Source organism: Diceros bicornis, chromosome 2 (assembly GCF_020826845.1).
Source record: "Diceros bicornis minor isolate mBicDic1 chromosome 2, mDicBic1.mat.cur, whole genome shotgun sequence".
NCBI classification, from domain to species: domain Eukaryota; kingdom Metazoa; phylum Chordata; class Mammalia; order Perissodactyla; family Rhinocerotidae; genus Diceros; species Diceros bicornis.
This window is the reverse complement of record NC_080741.1, coordinates 30,801,485-30,818,027: the sequence shown is the minus strand read 5'-3', so window position 1 is coordinate 30,818,027 and position 16,543 is coordinate 30,801,485. Positions and strand designations below refer to the sequence as shown.

Sequence of the window (16,543 nt, the reverse complement as noted above, 5' to 3'; positions counted from 1 at the left end):
AGTGGTATGATTTTAGCTATCAGAAACCCATATTGGTCAGTCTTTTCCATAAATCTTCTTGAGATGAAGCACTTTTGCAGGAACACTTTTGCAAAAACATCAGAGTACAATGATAACTGTCTGTAAATGACAAAAGACTTAAAAATGGCCATGGTTAAAGATCTGATGAGAGTTCATTAAAATGCAACTGACAAGGATATTTGGTTATTCCTGTGACATACATCCTCTCTATGACCTCCTCCAACACTGAGCAGGAGGACCTCTGCACAGCAAAGGAGATGGGCCGTGGCAGTGGGCCAATGAGGTGGGATTCATGGGTTGTAACACACATCACACCACCCAGAAGCAGCCAGCCTCATAGAATACTGGAACAGCCTTCTAAAGGCACACCTGAATTACCAGCTCAGAGGCAACATCCTGAATGGATGTGGTGCCATCCTCAGGATGCAGTATATGCTTAAATCAAAGACTTCTATACGGGGCTAAGTCCCCAGTAAGAAGAACACATGGGTCCAGGAACAAAGGTGGGTGGGGAACAGAAGTGGCCCTGCTTACCATCACTCCCAATGATCCAATTACAATGAGGAATTTCATGCTTCCCTTCCTTGCAACTCTGGGTTCTGCAGTGTGGGAAGTTCTGGACTCCACAGGGTACACACACTCTTGTCGGGGGACACAGCAAGTGTCTCCTTGAACAAGAAGCTGTAGTTATCACCAAGATACTCTGGACTACTTGTGCCCAGGAACCAGAAAGTCAGCATACTGGCTGCGGTATTTGACCCTACTTAGCTAGAGAAGGTAGTGCTGGTTTACAATGAGGACAGGGAGAATATATACGGAATCTAGGTGGTCTACATGGGTGCCTCCTGGTATTCTCTTGCCTCTTGATTCCAGTGCTTTATGACACAGCAGCCGCTGCTTTCTGAAAAGGGTGTGGTATGATTGCCAAGAGCTCTGACTCTCAGGAATGAAGGTTTGGGTCACAACACCAGGGAGGCCACCAAGGCCTGGCAAAATTTAGAATTTAGAATGAATAGTGGATTAGGGAGAAGAGGAGTACCAGTGTAAACCTGAAACCAACTGCAGCATCAGGGGCTACTGTCTGTCCCACTGACTTTCCTATTCTAAATCTTCCTTCAGAAGGAGAACTTTAGAGGAACCATGGAGGAGCTGCCCCTGAACTTCCTTGTAGAAATAGATCTCTGCGGTGCAAGGGATGGATTATAACGGCCATGAAAAATGCACAGCTCAGATCTGCTGGCCCAGGCAGCACGGTGACCAAGCACAATATGAGTACTAACGAGGTTCCATTCCTAAGAGTTGTGGAACTCCTTTAATGAGAGATTTTACATTAAGAACTCTCCATTAGCCTGGCCAAAACTTTCTTAGAATGGCACTCCAGGCTGAGACCTTCCTTATCCAATCCTCTTTCCTTTTCCTCCTCTCCTTACAGATGTCAGACTCTTACCACAGTCTGAAGGTGCTCTCTGCTTTCTCTTGCTCCCTCTTCCTTTATCCTTCACAGGCAGTTCCCCCAATAAATTTCTTCCTTAGGAAATGCTGTCTTGGTGCCTCTTTCTCAGAGAACCTAAATTAACATAAGAGCTAAGTATTATTATTTTTATTATCTGAAGTTCTCTACTTTTTTCCTTAAATGTAAAGACCCCAGCGGGGGCAGGGTATACACTTGGGTCCAAAAGTAGTCCTATACTCTTGGCACTATACCATAGGAAGTATTTCTCAAATTTCTAGTAGTTCTTTTAGTATTCTTAATAACATGTGTACATATAAAGATACATACACACACATATACCTACACTTACATATATTCATATACATATATATACACCATATATACATATATATATATATCCTTTGTACAAATGTATCCTTGTACATTTGTTACCTGCAGAGGAAGGATTCTTTGCTTTGGAAGCTATCACAGTTCTAGTAAATTTTTTACATCCTTGTCTGCTGTTCAAAAGACAATACATATTCATTTAAAAAATAGTAGTAAGATAAAGCAAAAATGTTATAAAATAAGCTGAGTAGGGATTAGGGGAAGAGTAGAAGACAAGGGTATCTATACCGATTAAAGAATTTTTAAAAATCAGCAATAAAAGAGAAATGAATTACTGATACACTCAATAATATGGATAAATCTTAAAAATGTTGAGTGAAAGAAGCCAGACACCAAAGACTATACTCTGTATGACTCCACTTATATAAAATTCCAGAAAAGGCAAATCTTATCCATAGTGACAGAAAGATCATCCATGATTGTCTGGAGCCGGGGAGATTGACTGCAAAGGGGCACAAGCAAACTTTTGCGGTGATGGCAATGTTCTATATTTTGATTGAGGTAGTGGTTATACGAGTGTGTGTATACTTTTATTAAAACTCATTTAACTGTACACTTAAAATGGGTGCATTTTACTGTACAGAAATTATGCCTTAGTACAGTTGATTGAAAACAAAAAAAAAAAAACGTGATTTTCAACTTTGGAAGAAACTTGGGTCAAAATATCCTGCTTCATCCAGGCCACCAACTTTTCTTCCTGGATTTTGCAATACCCTTCTGACTGGATTCCCTTATAGGAATAAAGCTTCCCTTCAATCTGTTCTTTACTCTGCAGTCAGAGTGATGTTTCTAAAAGAAAATGTGATTAAGTTACTCCCAATAACTAACATTCTTCTTCATATGTATCAGTCAGGGTCAATCAGAGAAACAGAACCACTAAGACAGATATAGATATGGATACTTGTTCTAGGGATTTGACCTTATGCAATTATGAAAGCTGGTTAAATGGTCTCTGTAAGGCTATTATGTTAACCTATTATCTTCTGATGCTGGAGTTTGAAGTGCACACGGCAGGCAGTTAGGAAGGGAAGATGGATATAAACTTCCAATAACTGGAACCCAGAACCACAAGAATGAACTGAAACCTGTCAGTTCTTATTGCCCTTGACCTAGGTGGTATGGGGCAGAAGCCCGGGCCCTTCATTACCGTGGAGCTAAACACATACCTGGCCCAGAAGTCAGGAAACTGAAGGAGGATCCAGGGCAAGATAAAGCAGTTGCAGGCTCTGCCACTGCCTCACATCAAGGCGGTGAGCCAGCAAAGCCACATGTATGAGCTACAGAATGGCTGCGGCCTCACTTACACCCTCCAAATCTCCCACAAGAATCTTTCACCAGCCAACCCTAACCAAAAATATACAATAAAGAGAATTCTGGGAAATGCAGCTCAGCCTAGCCAAGTTGACACATTACAAAACAATCGTAACACCCCAAACCTTATATGGCTTCCCATTACTCTTACTGCCTTAACAAAACTTATAAGGTTGTGACCTGATTCCACCAGATTTTCTGGCTTTATCTCCTACCCCCCTGACCCCCAACTCAAGCTTTATATATTTATGTTTAGTACAAATGTTCTAATTTTTCTGACCTTTCCACGCTATTCCTCCTGGCTAGAATACTCTTCCTTCCTTCTCTTTCTTCCCCCTTAACCTGGCTGAGATCTATTCACTCTATGGCCTCAGCTTCTTTTAGGAAACCTTCCCTGACACATCACTGTATCTTTGGTGGCTAGTACAAAACCAGGTCCATATTGGCACCCAACAAATTTCAGTTGAACAAATTAATTCGTGCCAACGAGAATTAAAACTGATTATGGCTGAATGAACATGGCTAGAGTCTTAGGTGTATAGGGGATAAAATGCTATAGTCAAGGTCAGTGGGTAGACAATATATTCAGCCCATTAATATGTGGGGAACACTTTTCACTTCTGCAGAAATATACACATTCCATTCATTCACTTATTCACTCTATCTATCCCTTTGATATATGAAGCCCGATTGCAACACAAACTTCCTGTCTTAGTTTCAGTTTCCCAGAAAGCAGAGCCCAACACAGGGTACTTTGTTTGGGAGGTGATTCCTAGGAGCAGGATTAAAACTCAGGGAGGGCGGACAGGAAAGGAAAAGCCAGTAAAGGGAGTCACATTGAGCTGGTTAATGCCGTGAGCACTGAAGTTTTATGACTGGAAACCATCTGAGGAACTGTGTAGAACCTGAGATATCGCTCTGAAAGGAGGCTGAGGCACTTACCCACCAATTCCCACTCTTTATTGGGCGAATGTTGCCTCTAGGGCACTTATCACCCTCTCCCTCCCAACACTTCCAGCTGATGGCGATGAATGAGATCTCTCGGCTTCAGAGAAAGCCCCATGGGGGAAAAGTAGAGGCACCACCAGCACTTGTGGGATGTTGGAGGCAAAAACAAAAACTATCTACCACAGCTGCAGTAAAGCTAGAGGTGGGTGGGCCAAGGTGATGTGGCTTGAGTCACCAACAAGTTCTGCTCCACGTCCCAAGGACCTTTATCTCCATTAATCACTAGGTGTCACCATAAATACAAAAAGAATAAGAAATGCCAAACCAATTTCACTTCCTTCTTTCAGAGAATTGATGGCTGGGAGTTTAGGGAAATTCCACCAATTTACTGAATTTCAGTATAGATAATATGAAGAAAAGAGAGCTAGCTAGGTAAGGAGTAAATAGATCACTGCTGGCTGGTTGCTTTATTCAATGAATGTTGGTCAACAATGCACACTTCCAGTTATATTTGTATTCCTTCTCTATATATTGTATGGGAACAGTGTGCTTGGAGTTGTACACTGCAGCAACCCTGCCTAGCACAGAGAAGCTACTCACCAAATGTTTGTGAAAAGGACAGGAGCAGGTGAAATGTCATAAAGAGCTGGTTGACCTAGAGTATTAGGAAAACAGATCAGTGGGTTCTCACATGGGGGCTGTTTTGCCCCCCAGGAAACATTTGGCAATGTCAAGAGACATTTTTGGTTGTCACGACTGGGGAAAGGAGTGCTATTGGAATTTAGTGGCTAGAGACTAGGATGCTGTTAAGTATCCTACAATGTGTAGGACAGCTCCCCTTTCCGCAACAAAGAATTATCCTGCCCAAACTATTAGCAGTGCCAAGGCTGAGAAACTCTGACATAGATAAACTGTATCTGGATATTGATATATAAGTATAAACATTTATATAAACATAGTATTTTTCCACTTAATATAGTCTGTTTATAACATTAAAAAAAAAATCCATGTTTAATTACATATAACTTGTCCTACACGCCAGCAATACAAAGTGTTGCATTAGTACCACCAAAACCAAAGGAATTGGTGAGTCCAATACATCTTTTCTCCATTTTCCATTCCTGTGCCTTTAGTGGAACATAATTGAGATCAAATTCTGGTTCAGTACAGTCCAGGTTTAAAGTAGGTGGCAGTTTCCGATAATAACAAGCCAGAGCAGTAAAAGCTGCCTCAACCGCCCCTGCAGCTCCCAGCAGATGTCCCGTGGCCCCCTTAGTGGAGGAAACTGCAAGGGCATGTGCGTGGTCTTTGAAAAGACGCTTGATAGCTCTGTTTTCAGCAGCATCTCCCAACGGTGTGGAAGTAGCGTGTGCGTTGACATAGGATATTTCCTCAAGTTGTACACATGCATCTTTTACAGCAGCAGCCATACATCTAATAAAATAAGAAAAGAAATTTATCAGAACTAAGTTTAATTTTAACATGGGATTCATTATCTGTATGGCTTATATGAAAGACACATCCAAGTACATTGAATGAAAAGAATCCTCTGCTCTAATAACAGAACCCCATTTTGGATTACCATGTGAGTCAGAAGGCCACCTGCACAGGAGTAATGAGTCATCCCCAGTACTATGGACTGATTCATCACCATGAGATAAACACACAAACCTATGGATTTTATAATCTCTAATAAACTATATTTCCATTTATTTGTATTGATTTTTTTCCTTGGGAAAAAAAAACATGTTGACTCAAGCCTAGAATAATTTTTCTTCTAGGAATTTTTTATCAGTGGGCTATGTGTAGGTGTAGAGATCTAAAACATGGACAAAAATTTTACAACCATGTTTTAATTTTTCCTTTCACATTTAAATGTAAAACTTCGCATATTTCCCAATAATCTAAAAATGTCTGCACCATTACTTCAGCACTTCAAATAACCTTTCAAAATCCTCTTATTTAGGCTATAAAGATTCTAAATAAATGAACAAGTACAAAGCCAAGCCAAAAAAACAAACAAATAAATCCAAAAATAAAACATTTCTCTGGTAGAACCTTTAAAAATCTCACAGATGTCAACACTTTCTTTTTCAGTTCCTGATCTCTGGGCTGAGTGTATTTCCTTAAAAGGCAGCTCAGAGTAGAATTTGAAGTGCACTGGAAGGTTTCACCTAAACATAACTATTTCTTCATCTAGCTGGCTACTATGCTTGACATTTCCAGCACCAGCAACTACTCACTAAACTCAAAAGTGTAATTCAGTGGTTGGTAAACTATGGCCCTGGCCAGATGCCTGTTTTGTAAACAGTCTCACTGGAACACAGCCATTCATTTATGTATTGTCTATGGCTGCTTTCGCACTAGAAGGCAGAGTAGAGTAGCAGTGACACAGATCCTACTGCCCATAAAGCCGAAAATATTTACTATTTGTCCCTTTACAGAAAAGGTTTGCCAACCTCTGGGTAATTTAACTGGTTAAAATGTAATATGATCTAAGCAGGCTAACCTATTAGCTAACACATTAACAGAGATTTTTTTTTTTCACTTAGCTCACTATCTCTTCCACAATAACAGCAATTTGCTTTTCAAATTGTGGTCCTCAGACCAGCAGCATCAACATCTCCTGGGAGCTTGTTAGAAATGCAGACTCTCAAGCACCACCCTGGACCTACAGAGTCATAATCTGCATTTTAATAAGATCTCTGGGTGATTAAAAGGTTGGGAAGTGCTGATTTAATAAAAGGAGAACCTTGCTGAAATGGAGTGGAGATGAGACACATCTAGAAGAAAGGGTTCTTTCTTCTAGGACGACTGTGGGAGGGAGCACTCTGACAGTCATTAAGCACAATTGGAGGTATGAAAAGTTGGCCAAGACACACATGGCCTTCTTCACAACTTTATTGTCCTTAACTAAAATCCAGTTTTTGTAAGGATGTGCAAATGCTTTCAAATATTTCAAACTTGTTGAAGCAAAGAATTCAAAAACACTTTGTTTAGTCTAAAATGGAAAAACGACAGAGATATCATACACCAAGGCCAGACACTACAATTTCTCTTAATTTGAGACTCCTATAAAATGCCTTATTTGAAGAAACATTTTGAATGAAACAACCAGTCTTTACCTTAAGGCACCTTCTCCTTCAGGATCGGGGGCGGTTATGTGACCAGCATCACCTGAGAGTCCGTAGCCCAAAACTTCGGCATACATCCGGGCCCCTCTTTGAACAGCATGTTCGTGTTCTTCCAGCACCAGCACAGCTGCACCTTCTCCCATGACAAAACCATCTCTCTTTGGATGAAATGGTCGACATGCCAACTTAGGATCAGAGTTTGTGCTCAGAGCACGGGCTCTGGAAAACCCAGCAAGAGATAAAGGGCTAATGCAAGAATCTGTACCTCCAGCCACCATCACATCAGCATCCCCATGGGCTATAAATCTAAAAGAGTCTCCCACAGCATGGGCTCCTGTGGTACAGGCTGTAGATACCGCATGGTTGGGGCCCTTGAGTTTATACCGAATGCTGACCTGGCCTGCTGCCATATTGACCAGAATCTTAGGGACAAAGAACGGGCTGACTTTATTGTAACCTTTTGCCTGAAACATCAAAGCAGTTTCAGAAACAACTTCAAGAGGAACCATTCCCATGCCAATTGCAACACCAGTAGCCACTTGATCAGCTTCTGACTGAGGATGCCAGCCGGAATCTTTCATGGCTAACTCTGTAGCCCCAATGGCCATAACGGTGGGAGAAGACATGGACTTGATATCTGATTTGGACACAAAGTTTTGTTCATTGAACTGACCTTCGTCACAACCTCTTGGCACATAAGCAGCAACACTGCAAGGGATACTCTTATACTCTTCACCAACCAGTGAAACAATTCCACTCTCTCCTCGTAGAAGACGATCCCATACTAGTTGAGTTCCAACACCAAGAGGAGTCACTAAGCCAATGCCTGTAATGACAACCCGCCTACGCAATCTGGATGTTGGCACAGTTCCGAAAAACCTCCTTTTACTTCTTATTAATTGCTGGCATGATCTTGAATATAGAAGATGAAGGTTCGTAATTTTTAGGAAATTTTGCAAGCAGTTTGACAGCATGGTTGAGATTCAGATGATCAGAAACACATTCCTGTAACAGACCACAACACGCCCAAGAGGTACTCACTGTTGTTTAAATAGCTTACAGGCCTAAAAAACAATCGCGGAGGTGTTCTTTCAGGTGCTTGGTGTGAACTGTTAATGACCACAGGGAAAATAACGTTACATCATTTTAATTTATACTTATTATCAAAACATCTGTGTGGAGTTAACTCCTTTTTAGACTGTAAGTACCCTCAGACATTCCAAGACAAAGAGGTGAAATGATTCATTCAATTTACCAAAATAGAATCATACGATGAAAAATACAAAGGCATTCGTAGCCTGATATGTGCTGCAGAAAACACCCTTTTTCAAGGTTACCCTTATTGTAAATAGAATTTCTGGTGTCAAAGGCACAAAACACATTTCAGGGCCTATTCTTTGAGATAGAGGTAAGTGGACCTTACTGATCTTCAGAAGGTGGAGATAATCAGGTTTCAGGGACGACGAAGGCCAGGGGCGGGGAGTAAAGGGGTGTGGCCAATTCCCCGCACCGCCTCTCAAGCACCAGCACACACAGCGAGGAAAGCATGGCCAGAGGAAAAGAAACCAGACCCCCGGCTATCACACTCCCCTCTACAGATCCCAAATCCCGACCCGATTCGGCTGGGGAGGGGCGGAAGAGTAGCGAGCAGGCTATACCTTTAACAAGCTTCGCGCCGCCGCGCAGCCGCTGTCCTGGGCGACAATGTTGGCGTGCGCATGCGCATACGCAGGTCTGCAATGCGCACGCACACACACGCGTTACGTCGGAGCCGGCTTCAGCCGGTTGCCGTTCCTCCGCGTCACCTTGGCAGAGGTCGCACAGTGGGCGGCGGTTGGGGTCTCAGTTGTGCTTGGGGAAACTCGTGTTTCCTTATCTGAGTGACTCGAAGATAATGAAGAATATGCACATAACGCGATGAGACGGCAATTTTGCCCACCAAAAAGGGAAATTTTTTTTTGTAATAATGCCCAAATATTCCGCTGTTGTGGGAGAAGGGACACCACCATATTCCACTGGAAGAATGAAGGAAATTACGGCAGCGTCAAAGTTATTACTGTACCTCCCAAAGTTATTTATATAGTGGTGGAGTAGAACTAACCAAAATGCCCAACGTCAGGAAATTGGTGTGTATTTTGTGGTACCTCTAACTGCTGTGCAGCATCTTAAATAACTTTGTAAGTGAATATTTATTAATATGGAAAGATGTTGAAACTAGGTTAGGAGATCCATGTTAAACAGTATTATTCATTTTTTTAAAAACAGGTGTTTTTTTTTTTTAAGTTCTGCAGGGATGCACAAGGGATGGTGATACTCCCCCCCCCCTTATTTTAGCTTAGTCTTATTTACTACCTTTTGTACAATAAACAAACAATGCTTTTGAATAATAAAGTTATCTTTACTTTTAAGGAATTGTTGCTGGATCTGGGGCAGTGCTCAAAATATCATACCCAAGGTCTGACAAGAATGGAGACAAGAAGAGAGAAGAATGTAGACATTTATTTCTAAGTGTCTGAAAAAATGTAACAATTTTATTTGCTCAGAGCTGGCTGTGAATCTATATAAAAAAGTAAGAAAGGGGGCCAGCCCAATGGCGCAAGCGGTTAAGCCTACTGTTCAGCTTCAGCGGGAGGGGGTGGGGGGGGTGCTGTTCACACATACGGATCCCGGGCTTGCACCCATGTGCTGCTTGTCAAGCCATGCTGTGGTGGCGTCCCATATAAAGTGGAGGAAGATGGGCACGGATGTTAGCCGAGGGCCAGTCTTCCTTAGCAAAAAAAAATGAGGAGGATTGGCATCGGATGTTAGCTCAGGGCTGATCTTCCTCACACACACGCACAAAAAAAGTAAGAAATGATCAAAATGGATTTATTTAGATGACCACCTATTGCTCACATGCTGTCCCAGGTGTCAGTTTTGTGACCTTTTTCCTTCTTTAGATAAAGGATTGACCATATAATCTGCATCTGAACCTCCCAGCCATATTTCTTTCTTTCTGGGCAATGTCTCTTGAAGTGATGGTTTCCAGGTAGAGGGCTATGCCTTCTTTCCCAGCTCTAGAGAAGAATCTGAGCCAAGCTTAGTTTTTCCTGGTTAGTATTGGATTTAAATGAGTTTGGAAATTAATTTTGTCTAAAATAGTTCAGGGAAGCCCAGTATGACCTTGAGTCATCCTTGATCCAAGGCATACTCAGTCACTTCTTAGCATGACCTTCATTCAATGACAATAGAGGTACAGTAGAGTTACAATAGAGGAATTAAAACACGTGGTTATAAAATAAAACTTGATGAGTGAGAAGTACCCAAACTTGCTTTCTCTTTTCATTGCTATATAATATTTTAAAATAATACTGTGAAAAGACCTACAATATTTGCTTTGAAGCCAAATTCACGTGAAACATAAGTCTTAATGTGCTGTTTCGTTTTTCTTTTGTAATATCAGAAAATTATCTTGGATAAGAAGTAACAAATCAATTAAAATCTTGTAGAAAAATTAAACCACCAAAAAGTCTTTTCATTTTTATTTCTACCTCTGATCTCCTTTCCTTTGGTTTGGAAAGGGGTGGGAAATTTTATTATATTCTAATAGCTGTATATGATTTAGTGCCATATTCCTTGCTACAATACCATGGTGTTTTCTTGCACCAAAATCGGCAAAAGGGCTCCACTTACCATAGCCTCCTGTTCAGACTTCTTAGGTTTACTTAAATTTTTTGTAATCTGATTCAAAACTATCTTTCTAGATATAGCTCCCATTCTCTATTAAATAGATTTCTGCCCAGCAAAACTGATCTTCTCACTATCTCTGGATTGACTTTAGCTTTTCTTTTTTCATCTCCGTATCTTTGCTTGTACTTTATTTTCTTCATCATTCATTTTCCTCCCACCTTGTGCTAGAAGCTGGCATACAAACACAAATAAGGTATGGTTCTTGCTTTCAAGAGGTTCATAGTCTAGGAGAGCAAGATAGCTGTGGAAACATGCAAACTACTGAAAGAGGTGCTATAATAGAATATAAGAATTATTATAATAATACAAAGGGGACAACTAGGTCAATACTACCTTCCAAAATCAGGAAAGGATTCAAAAAAGTGATCCTTGAACTGCATCTTGAAAATGAGTAAATGTTTGTCTAGTAAATTGAGTGGGAAGAGGCATCCTGACAGGTGGAATAGAACAAAGGCCTGAAGACATGGTATCTTCCACAAGCTGCTAGTAGTTTAACATGGCCAATGTTGGATTTGAGGTGTGGGACAAGGAAACAGTAAAAGCATGCAAGTAAAGCAGGGGGCGATCCCAAAAAGTCTGGGTGTCATGCTGAAGATTTTGGATTTGATCCTGTAGGTCAGAGATGATTTGCTGGCAGCCCTGGTCTAATTTGGAGTGCATTGATTCTAAATTCTTCTAGGAAGAATACAGTAAACTCTCTCATTCCCTTCACCAGGGTCTCTGCTACTCCTTTTTGTGTTGAATAAAGCCACTTCGTACATCGAAGTTACCACCTGGCTCCTGACACCATCGACTTTAGAGTGTGGGCAAGCGGTAGCCATAGAAAACTTTTTACCAGAAGAATAACATGATCAGATGTGTGCTTCAGAAAGATCACTGTTGCAACAGCGTGCAAGGTGGATTGGAGGGATGCTGGAGTGGACATGGGAAAAGAGTTAAGACTGGACAAAAGATGATAAGGCCCTGACCTAAGGTAATGGCATGGTGGAGAGATGCAGGAGATGTTGAAGAAGAAACATTGCTAGGATGTTGTCCCTGGTTAAGTGTGGGGGGTTCTCCCACAGCTAGGAAGTCCTCCCCTTCCTCATCTCCTTAGCCTCCAAATTTAAGGGTTGTATTCAACTTCTTCCTTTTTCATGAAACTGCAGCCCACAGTGAAATTTTCCTTCCTCTAAATTAGTAGTTCACAAACTTTACGGTGCATCAAAATCACCAGAAGGGCTTGTTACTACACAGATTGCTGGGCCTCACCTTTAAAGATGGGGCTTGAGAATCGAAGTTTCTGAGAAGTTCCCTGGTGCTGCTGCTGAGGCTGGTGGTCTAACCACTGCTGTGAACTCATTATGACCTCCATGAAAGCAGGGCCTATGTTTATCTCCTTCACTGCTTCATAGTGCCTAGCACAGTGCATGGCATTTAGGAGCCACTTCATAAATATTTGGTGAATGAATGAATTATGGAATGAATGAATAAACACATACTCTTATATTGGCTAGTATACATGCACTGGTTTGTGCATTTCTTACCGAATGACTTTTGTTTTTCTTTTCACAATAACTTTGTTTCATCAACTAAAGGGCTATCTGTATGTAAGGTATTATCGTTAGTTTTGTCTTTCCGACTAGATTAAAAGTCTCTTATGTCCTTTAACTCAGACTGCTTTGCACACAACAGGTGCTCAATAAATAGTTGTTGGTTAATCACTTAATGCAATCACACACTAGTGAATTCCTGAAAGGCTTCAACCCCTCTCCTTGCTGATCGTCTTTATTGAGGTCAACATTTTCTTTTCTATGACAAAATTGACCCTGGAGAAAGTTTAATGGGTTACTACTTTTTTTTTAGTCCATTTAAGAATAGTGCCACCATGTGTCAACTCTAAAGATGGTGTGCTTAATACAGCTAGAATCCTGAACAAAATTCATTGTTTTGGAGCAAAAATATATCATGTAGAAGAACAGGAAGTTCAAAGCTGATTTAATACTAAAACATCCTTTTGTTGTTTGAAGCAATGGTTAGTATAAAGAGATTAAGGGTAGCTTAATATCTTCTTCTTTTCTAAGGGAAACAAAAATCAAAATATTTTCAAATTGACTTAAGTGGCAGAAGCAGACAGAAAAGAATGAGTCAAAGTCCCTTATTATAATAAATTCCCTTAACAGCTTCATAAATGGTGGTATACAAAAGAGATAGTGGTTACTCAAGAACTTTAACAGAAGTATTGGTGAATTATAATTTGGAAGGATTTAAATTTCAGGTGATTTAAAATAAACAATAACTTACTGAATTACCCTTGAAATGATGACTTAATTTATGGACTGTACATTATTATTACAGTATTAACTGTATGGCATCGGTTTTCAAACTGTGGTTGCATGTTCCCCACAAAGGTACCCTAAGGTCATTATCTCTGTCAAGGGGAAGGCTGATCTGATGGCACTCTGTTCCTACCCCCCACATACACTCCTGCTTCAATTCTAGAGCACCTCCACTTAGGTGTTTTGTATATACTGGGTTTCCTCCTACGGTCTTATTGGGAAAAAAGTGTTCTGTTGCTTTAAAAAACAAAAAATCATAAATACTATATAATATATAATAACCTTAACAATTATTATAAGGATAAATAAACGTGGTAATGGAAAAAAGAAACTCAAATTAAGGGGAATATAGTTTGTGGTAGAAACAGCTAGTATAACCCCAGCTCCCCAATCTTCCAGTTGTGGGTGGTGCCTGTCCAGCTAGGGACTACATTTCCCACCCTCCCCACCCCACCCCCCATTTTATCTAGATGGGGCTTAATTTTCACCAACCATATGATAGAGAAAATGGTGCATGTTATTTCTGGGCCCATGTGGTTAAGAAGCAGGTATGCCTTATTTTTGCCCAACCACTACTAAATGCAGAAGTCTCTGAGGCTCTATGGCAGGAGTTAGCAAACCACAAGCCAAATTCAGCAGGCTACCAGTTTTTGTAAAGAAAGTTTCATTGGAACATAGCCATGCCCATTCATTTTACAGTACTGTCTATGGAACTACAGCTGCAGGGGCAGAGTTAGCTTAACAGAGACCCTATGGCCACCAAGCCTCAAACATTTACTATCTGGCCCTTGACGGAAAATGTTTGTTGACCTCTGTTCGACGGGATGGAAGGAGCCTGGGTCCCTGGAGGAAAGCTGCCCACTGACTAATGACACCTGCATTATTAAACTGTTATGTGAGAAAGAAAGAAATTTCTTATGTGGTAGGTCACTGAAAATTTTAGTTACAGCAGCTAGCAACTATTGGTTAAACACACTATTCTTGGAAGCTGATTCAAAAACCTACATACTAAAAACTTCATTTCTATCTGGCAGATGAATGGTAACTGACGTGGATGGCATAGCCCAGCATCTTGCTGAGAGATATTGAAAAGAAAATTTAAAATTTTAAAAGCAATGCTGAGGCCGCATCCCACATACAGCAACTAGAAGGACGTGCAGCTATGACGTACAGCTATCTACTGGGGCTTTGGGGAAATAAATAAATAAATAAAATTATTAAAAAAAAAAATTTTAAAAGCAAATAGAGGATAAAGCATTAAGAAAATTTTAAAAAGCTACTTAGGCAAATAACTTACCTTAAAATCATAAGGTCAAGAAAAATATTTGTTGAGGTTTGGAAAGGAGTTTCTTCAAAGAAGGACGCCATTGGTAAAGTACACTTGCAAGGGCATAGTGAGGCAGAGAAGAGATTCAAAATGTTAGGACTCATCTTCTAAGAGGAATAAAAGACAGTGATCACATGATCTACCTGCAAAACAAAGTCACAAAATAAGACGTACCCTTAAGTGGGATGCATATTTTTACATTGTCTTTCCTTTCCTCCCCATTCTATTCTGTCTTTATTGTGTATGTGTTTTATGCTGGTCGCCACAAGGTAAACTGAGTCCACAACCCACTATATTGCAACCCCTGGTCTGAAAAACACTTCTTTCAGAGGCACCATATTATTTGAGCTCAAGAGATTTTCAATCATTCATCCAATTCTAAAAAGAATCCATATACCAGAAAGCCAGCAGAGTTTATAGCCACGCATTTGTTTTCGAATGTTTGTTGCACCTTCCTCTGGAGTCCCTCATACACATCTATCTAGGAAGGCCTGACAATCTGCGAGGAGAAACTGTAAGACTGTTTTATTTGGGGGAATGGGGGTGGTTGGAAGTACAGGGGTTTTCCCCACCTTTGTGGCTGGACCAATTGCGGCCAGCCCCGGGGCGCGCAGGAACTCGAGTTTCTGCGACGTACCGCAGCACCCGCTCGCCCCGCCCCTCCCGGCCGAAGCCCTCGGCTCCTCCAGACCACCCCTCCCACCCAGCCCAGCCCCCAACCCCGCCCCCGGCCCTGACCACCGGACACCCCGCCCGTCCTGGCCAAAGCCACGCCCCCCAGCCCTGCCGACCAAGCACCCCGCCCCTGCTGGTCGAAGCCCCCGGGCCTTGACAACCAAGCCTCTGCCCCTCCTGGTCGAAACACCCGACCTTCCCCATCAGCCCCAGCCCGACCTGCCGAGGCCCCTGCTCCTCTCCAACAAGCTCCCGCCCCACCCGATCAGGCCCCCGCACCTCCCGAGCAGCCCTCCACCCCTCCTTGTCGAGCCCCCCAGCCCCTGCGACCAGGCCCCCGCCCCTCTCTGCCGAGACCCTCCCTCCGGCCCCTCCCGACCAGCCCTCCACCGCTCCTAGCCGAGCCCCCAAGCCCCTGTGACCAGCCCCCCGCCCCTCCCTGCCGAGCCCCGCGCCCCTGGCGCGAAGCCCCCCGCCCTCCCGACCCCGCAGAGGCGGCCGCGCGCCGAGGCGCCTGCTCAGTGCGGGAGGCGGCGCGCGAGGGGCGGCGACGGCTGCGGGCGCTCAAGCATGGCGGCAGCGGCGCTGGGCAGCTCTTCGGGCTCCGCGTCGCCGGCCGTGGCCGAGCTCTGCCAGAACACCCCAGAGACCTTTCTGGAGGCTTCCAAGCTGTTGCTCACCTACGCGGACAACATCCTCAGGTGCGGGGCTGCGGGGTCGGGCGGGCGTGCCGGGACGCGGCGCCTGCTCGGCCGGGGTTGGGGGCGCCCGGCCCGAGCCCCAGAGGGCGGCGAGGCCCGGAGGGACGGGGCCCTGGGCCTGGCTCCGGCTCAGTGTCCGAGCCCGCCGGCCAGGGGCCCCGAGACCCCACCAGGCCCCACCCCCTCCCGAGAAGAGGAAGTTTCTTTGCACTTGTGACTCGGCACCTGATGGGGTGCTCAGGGGCGAGCTGGCGGTCCCGGGATGGGGCAGGGCGGAGGGCGGTGGGAGGGCGTGCCCCAGACCCTGGCCTCTGATCCGGGTGTTTGTCCCACGTGTCGGGAATAAACGGTCACAGCGTCTCGTTCCCACTGCGCGGATTTTACCTGACAGGGTACCTTCAGTTTCCACATGCTGATCAGAAGTTAGTCACTGACAAAATGTTTTCTTGCCAGCCGTTTTGTGAATATCTTAATGCTAAGTATATTACTGAAGTGGCGGTTTTTAAAATTTTTTATGATATTTTTGGCCCATTTTTGTT

At 43.0% G+C, this 16,543-nt stretch overlaps 2 protein-coding genes across 4 annotated transcripts in view; one reads left to right on the top strand and one right to left on the bottom strand.

Annotated features, from left to right (window-relative positions):
- Positions 1-2,378: 2,378 nt before the first annotated feature.
- Positions 2,379-9,231, bottom strand: OXSM (3-oxoacyl-ACP synthase, mitochondrial). Of its 2 annotated transcripts, none has more exons than XM_058553971.1 (3): positions 8,913-9,231; positions 7,246-8,363; positions 2,379-5,554 (listed from the first exon to the last, which is right to left on the bottom strand). In XM_058553971.1, the coding sequence occupies exons 2-3, from the start codon at positions 8,226-8,228 to the stop codon at positions 5,152-5,154; spliced, it is 1,386 nt and encodes a 461-aa protein (XP_058409954.1). In that variant the 5' UTR covers positions 8,229-8,363; positions 8,913-9,231; the 3' UTR covers positions 2,379-5,151. The 2 variants fall into 2 exon arrangements, with proteins under 2 accessions (XP_058409954.1, XP_058409961.1); XM_058553978.1 differs by having other exon boundaries at positions 7,246-8,259.
- Positions 9,232-15,694: 6,463 nt separating this feature from the next.
- The window catches only part of NGLY1 (N-glycanase 1), a 50,486-nt gene continuing 49,637 nt past the window's right edge, over positions 15,695-16,543 (top strand). Inside the window, exon 1 of one of the 2 annotated variants that reach the window (XM_058553962.1) lies at positions 15,695-16,004. In XM_058553962.1, the coding sequence (XP_058409945.1) occupies positions 15,874-16,004 (131 nt within the window). In that variant the 5' untranslated portion in view covers positions 15,695-15,873. The remainder of the gene's footprint in view (positions 16,005-16,543) is intronic. The other variant, XM_058553953.1, reaches the window with a different exon arrangement.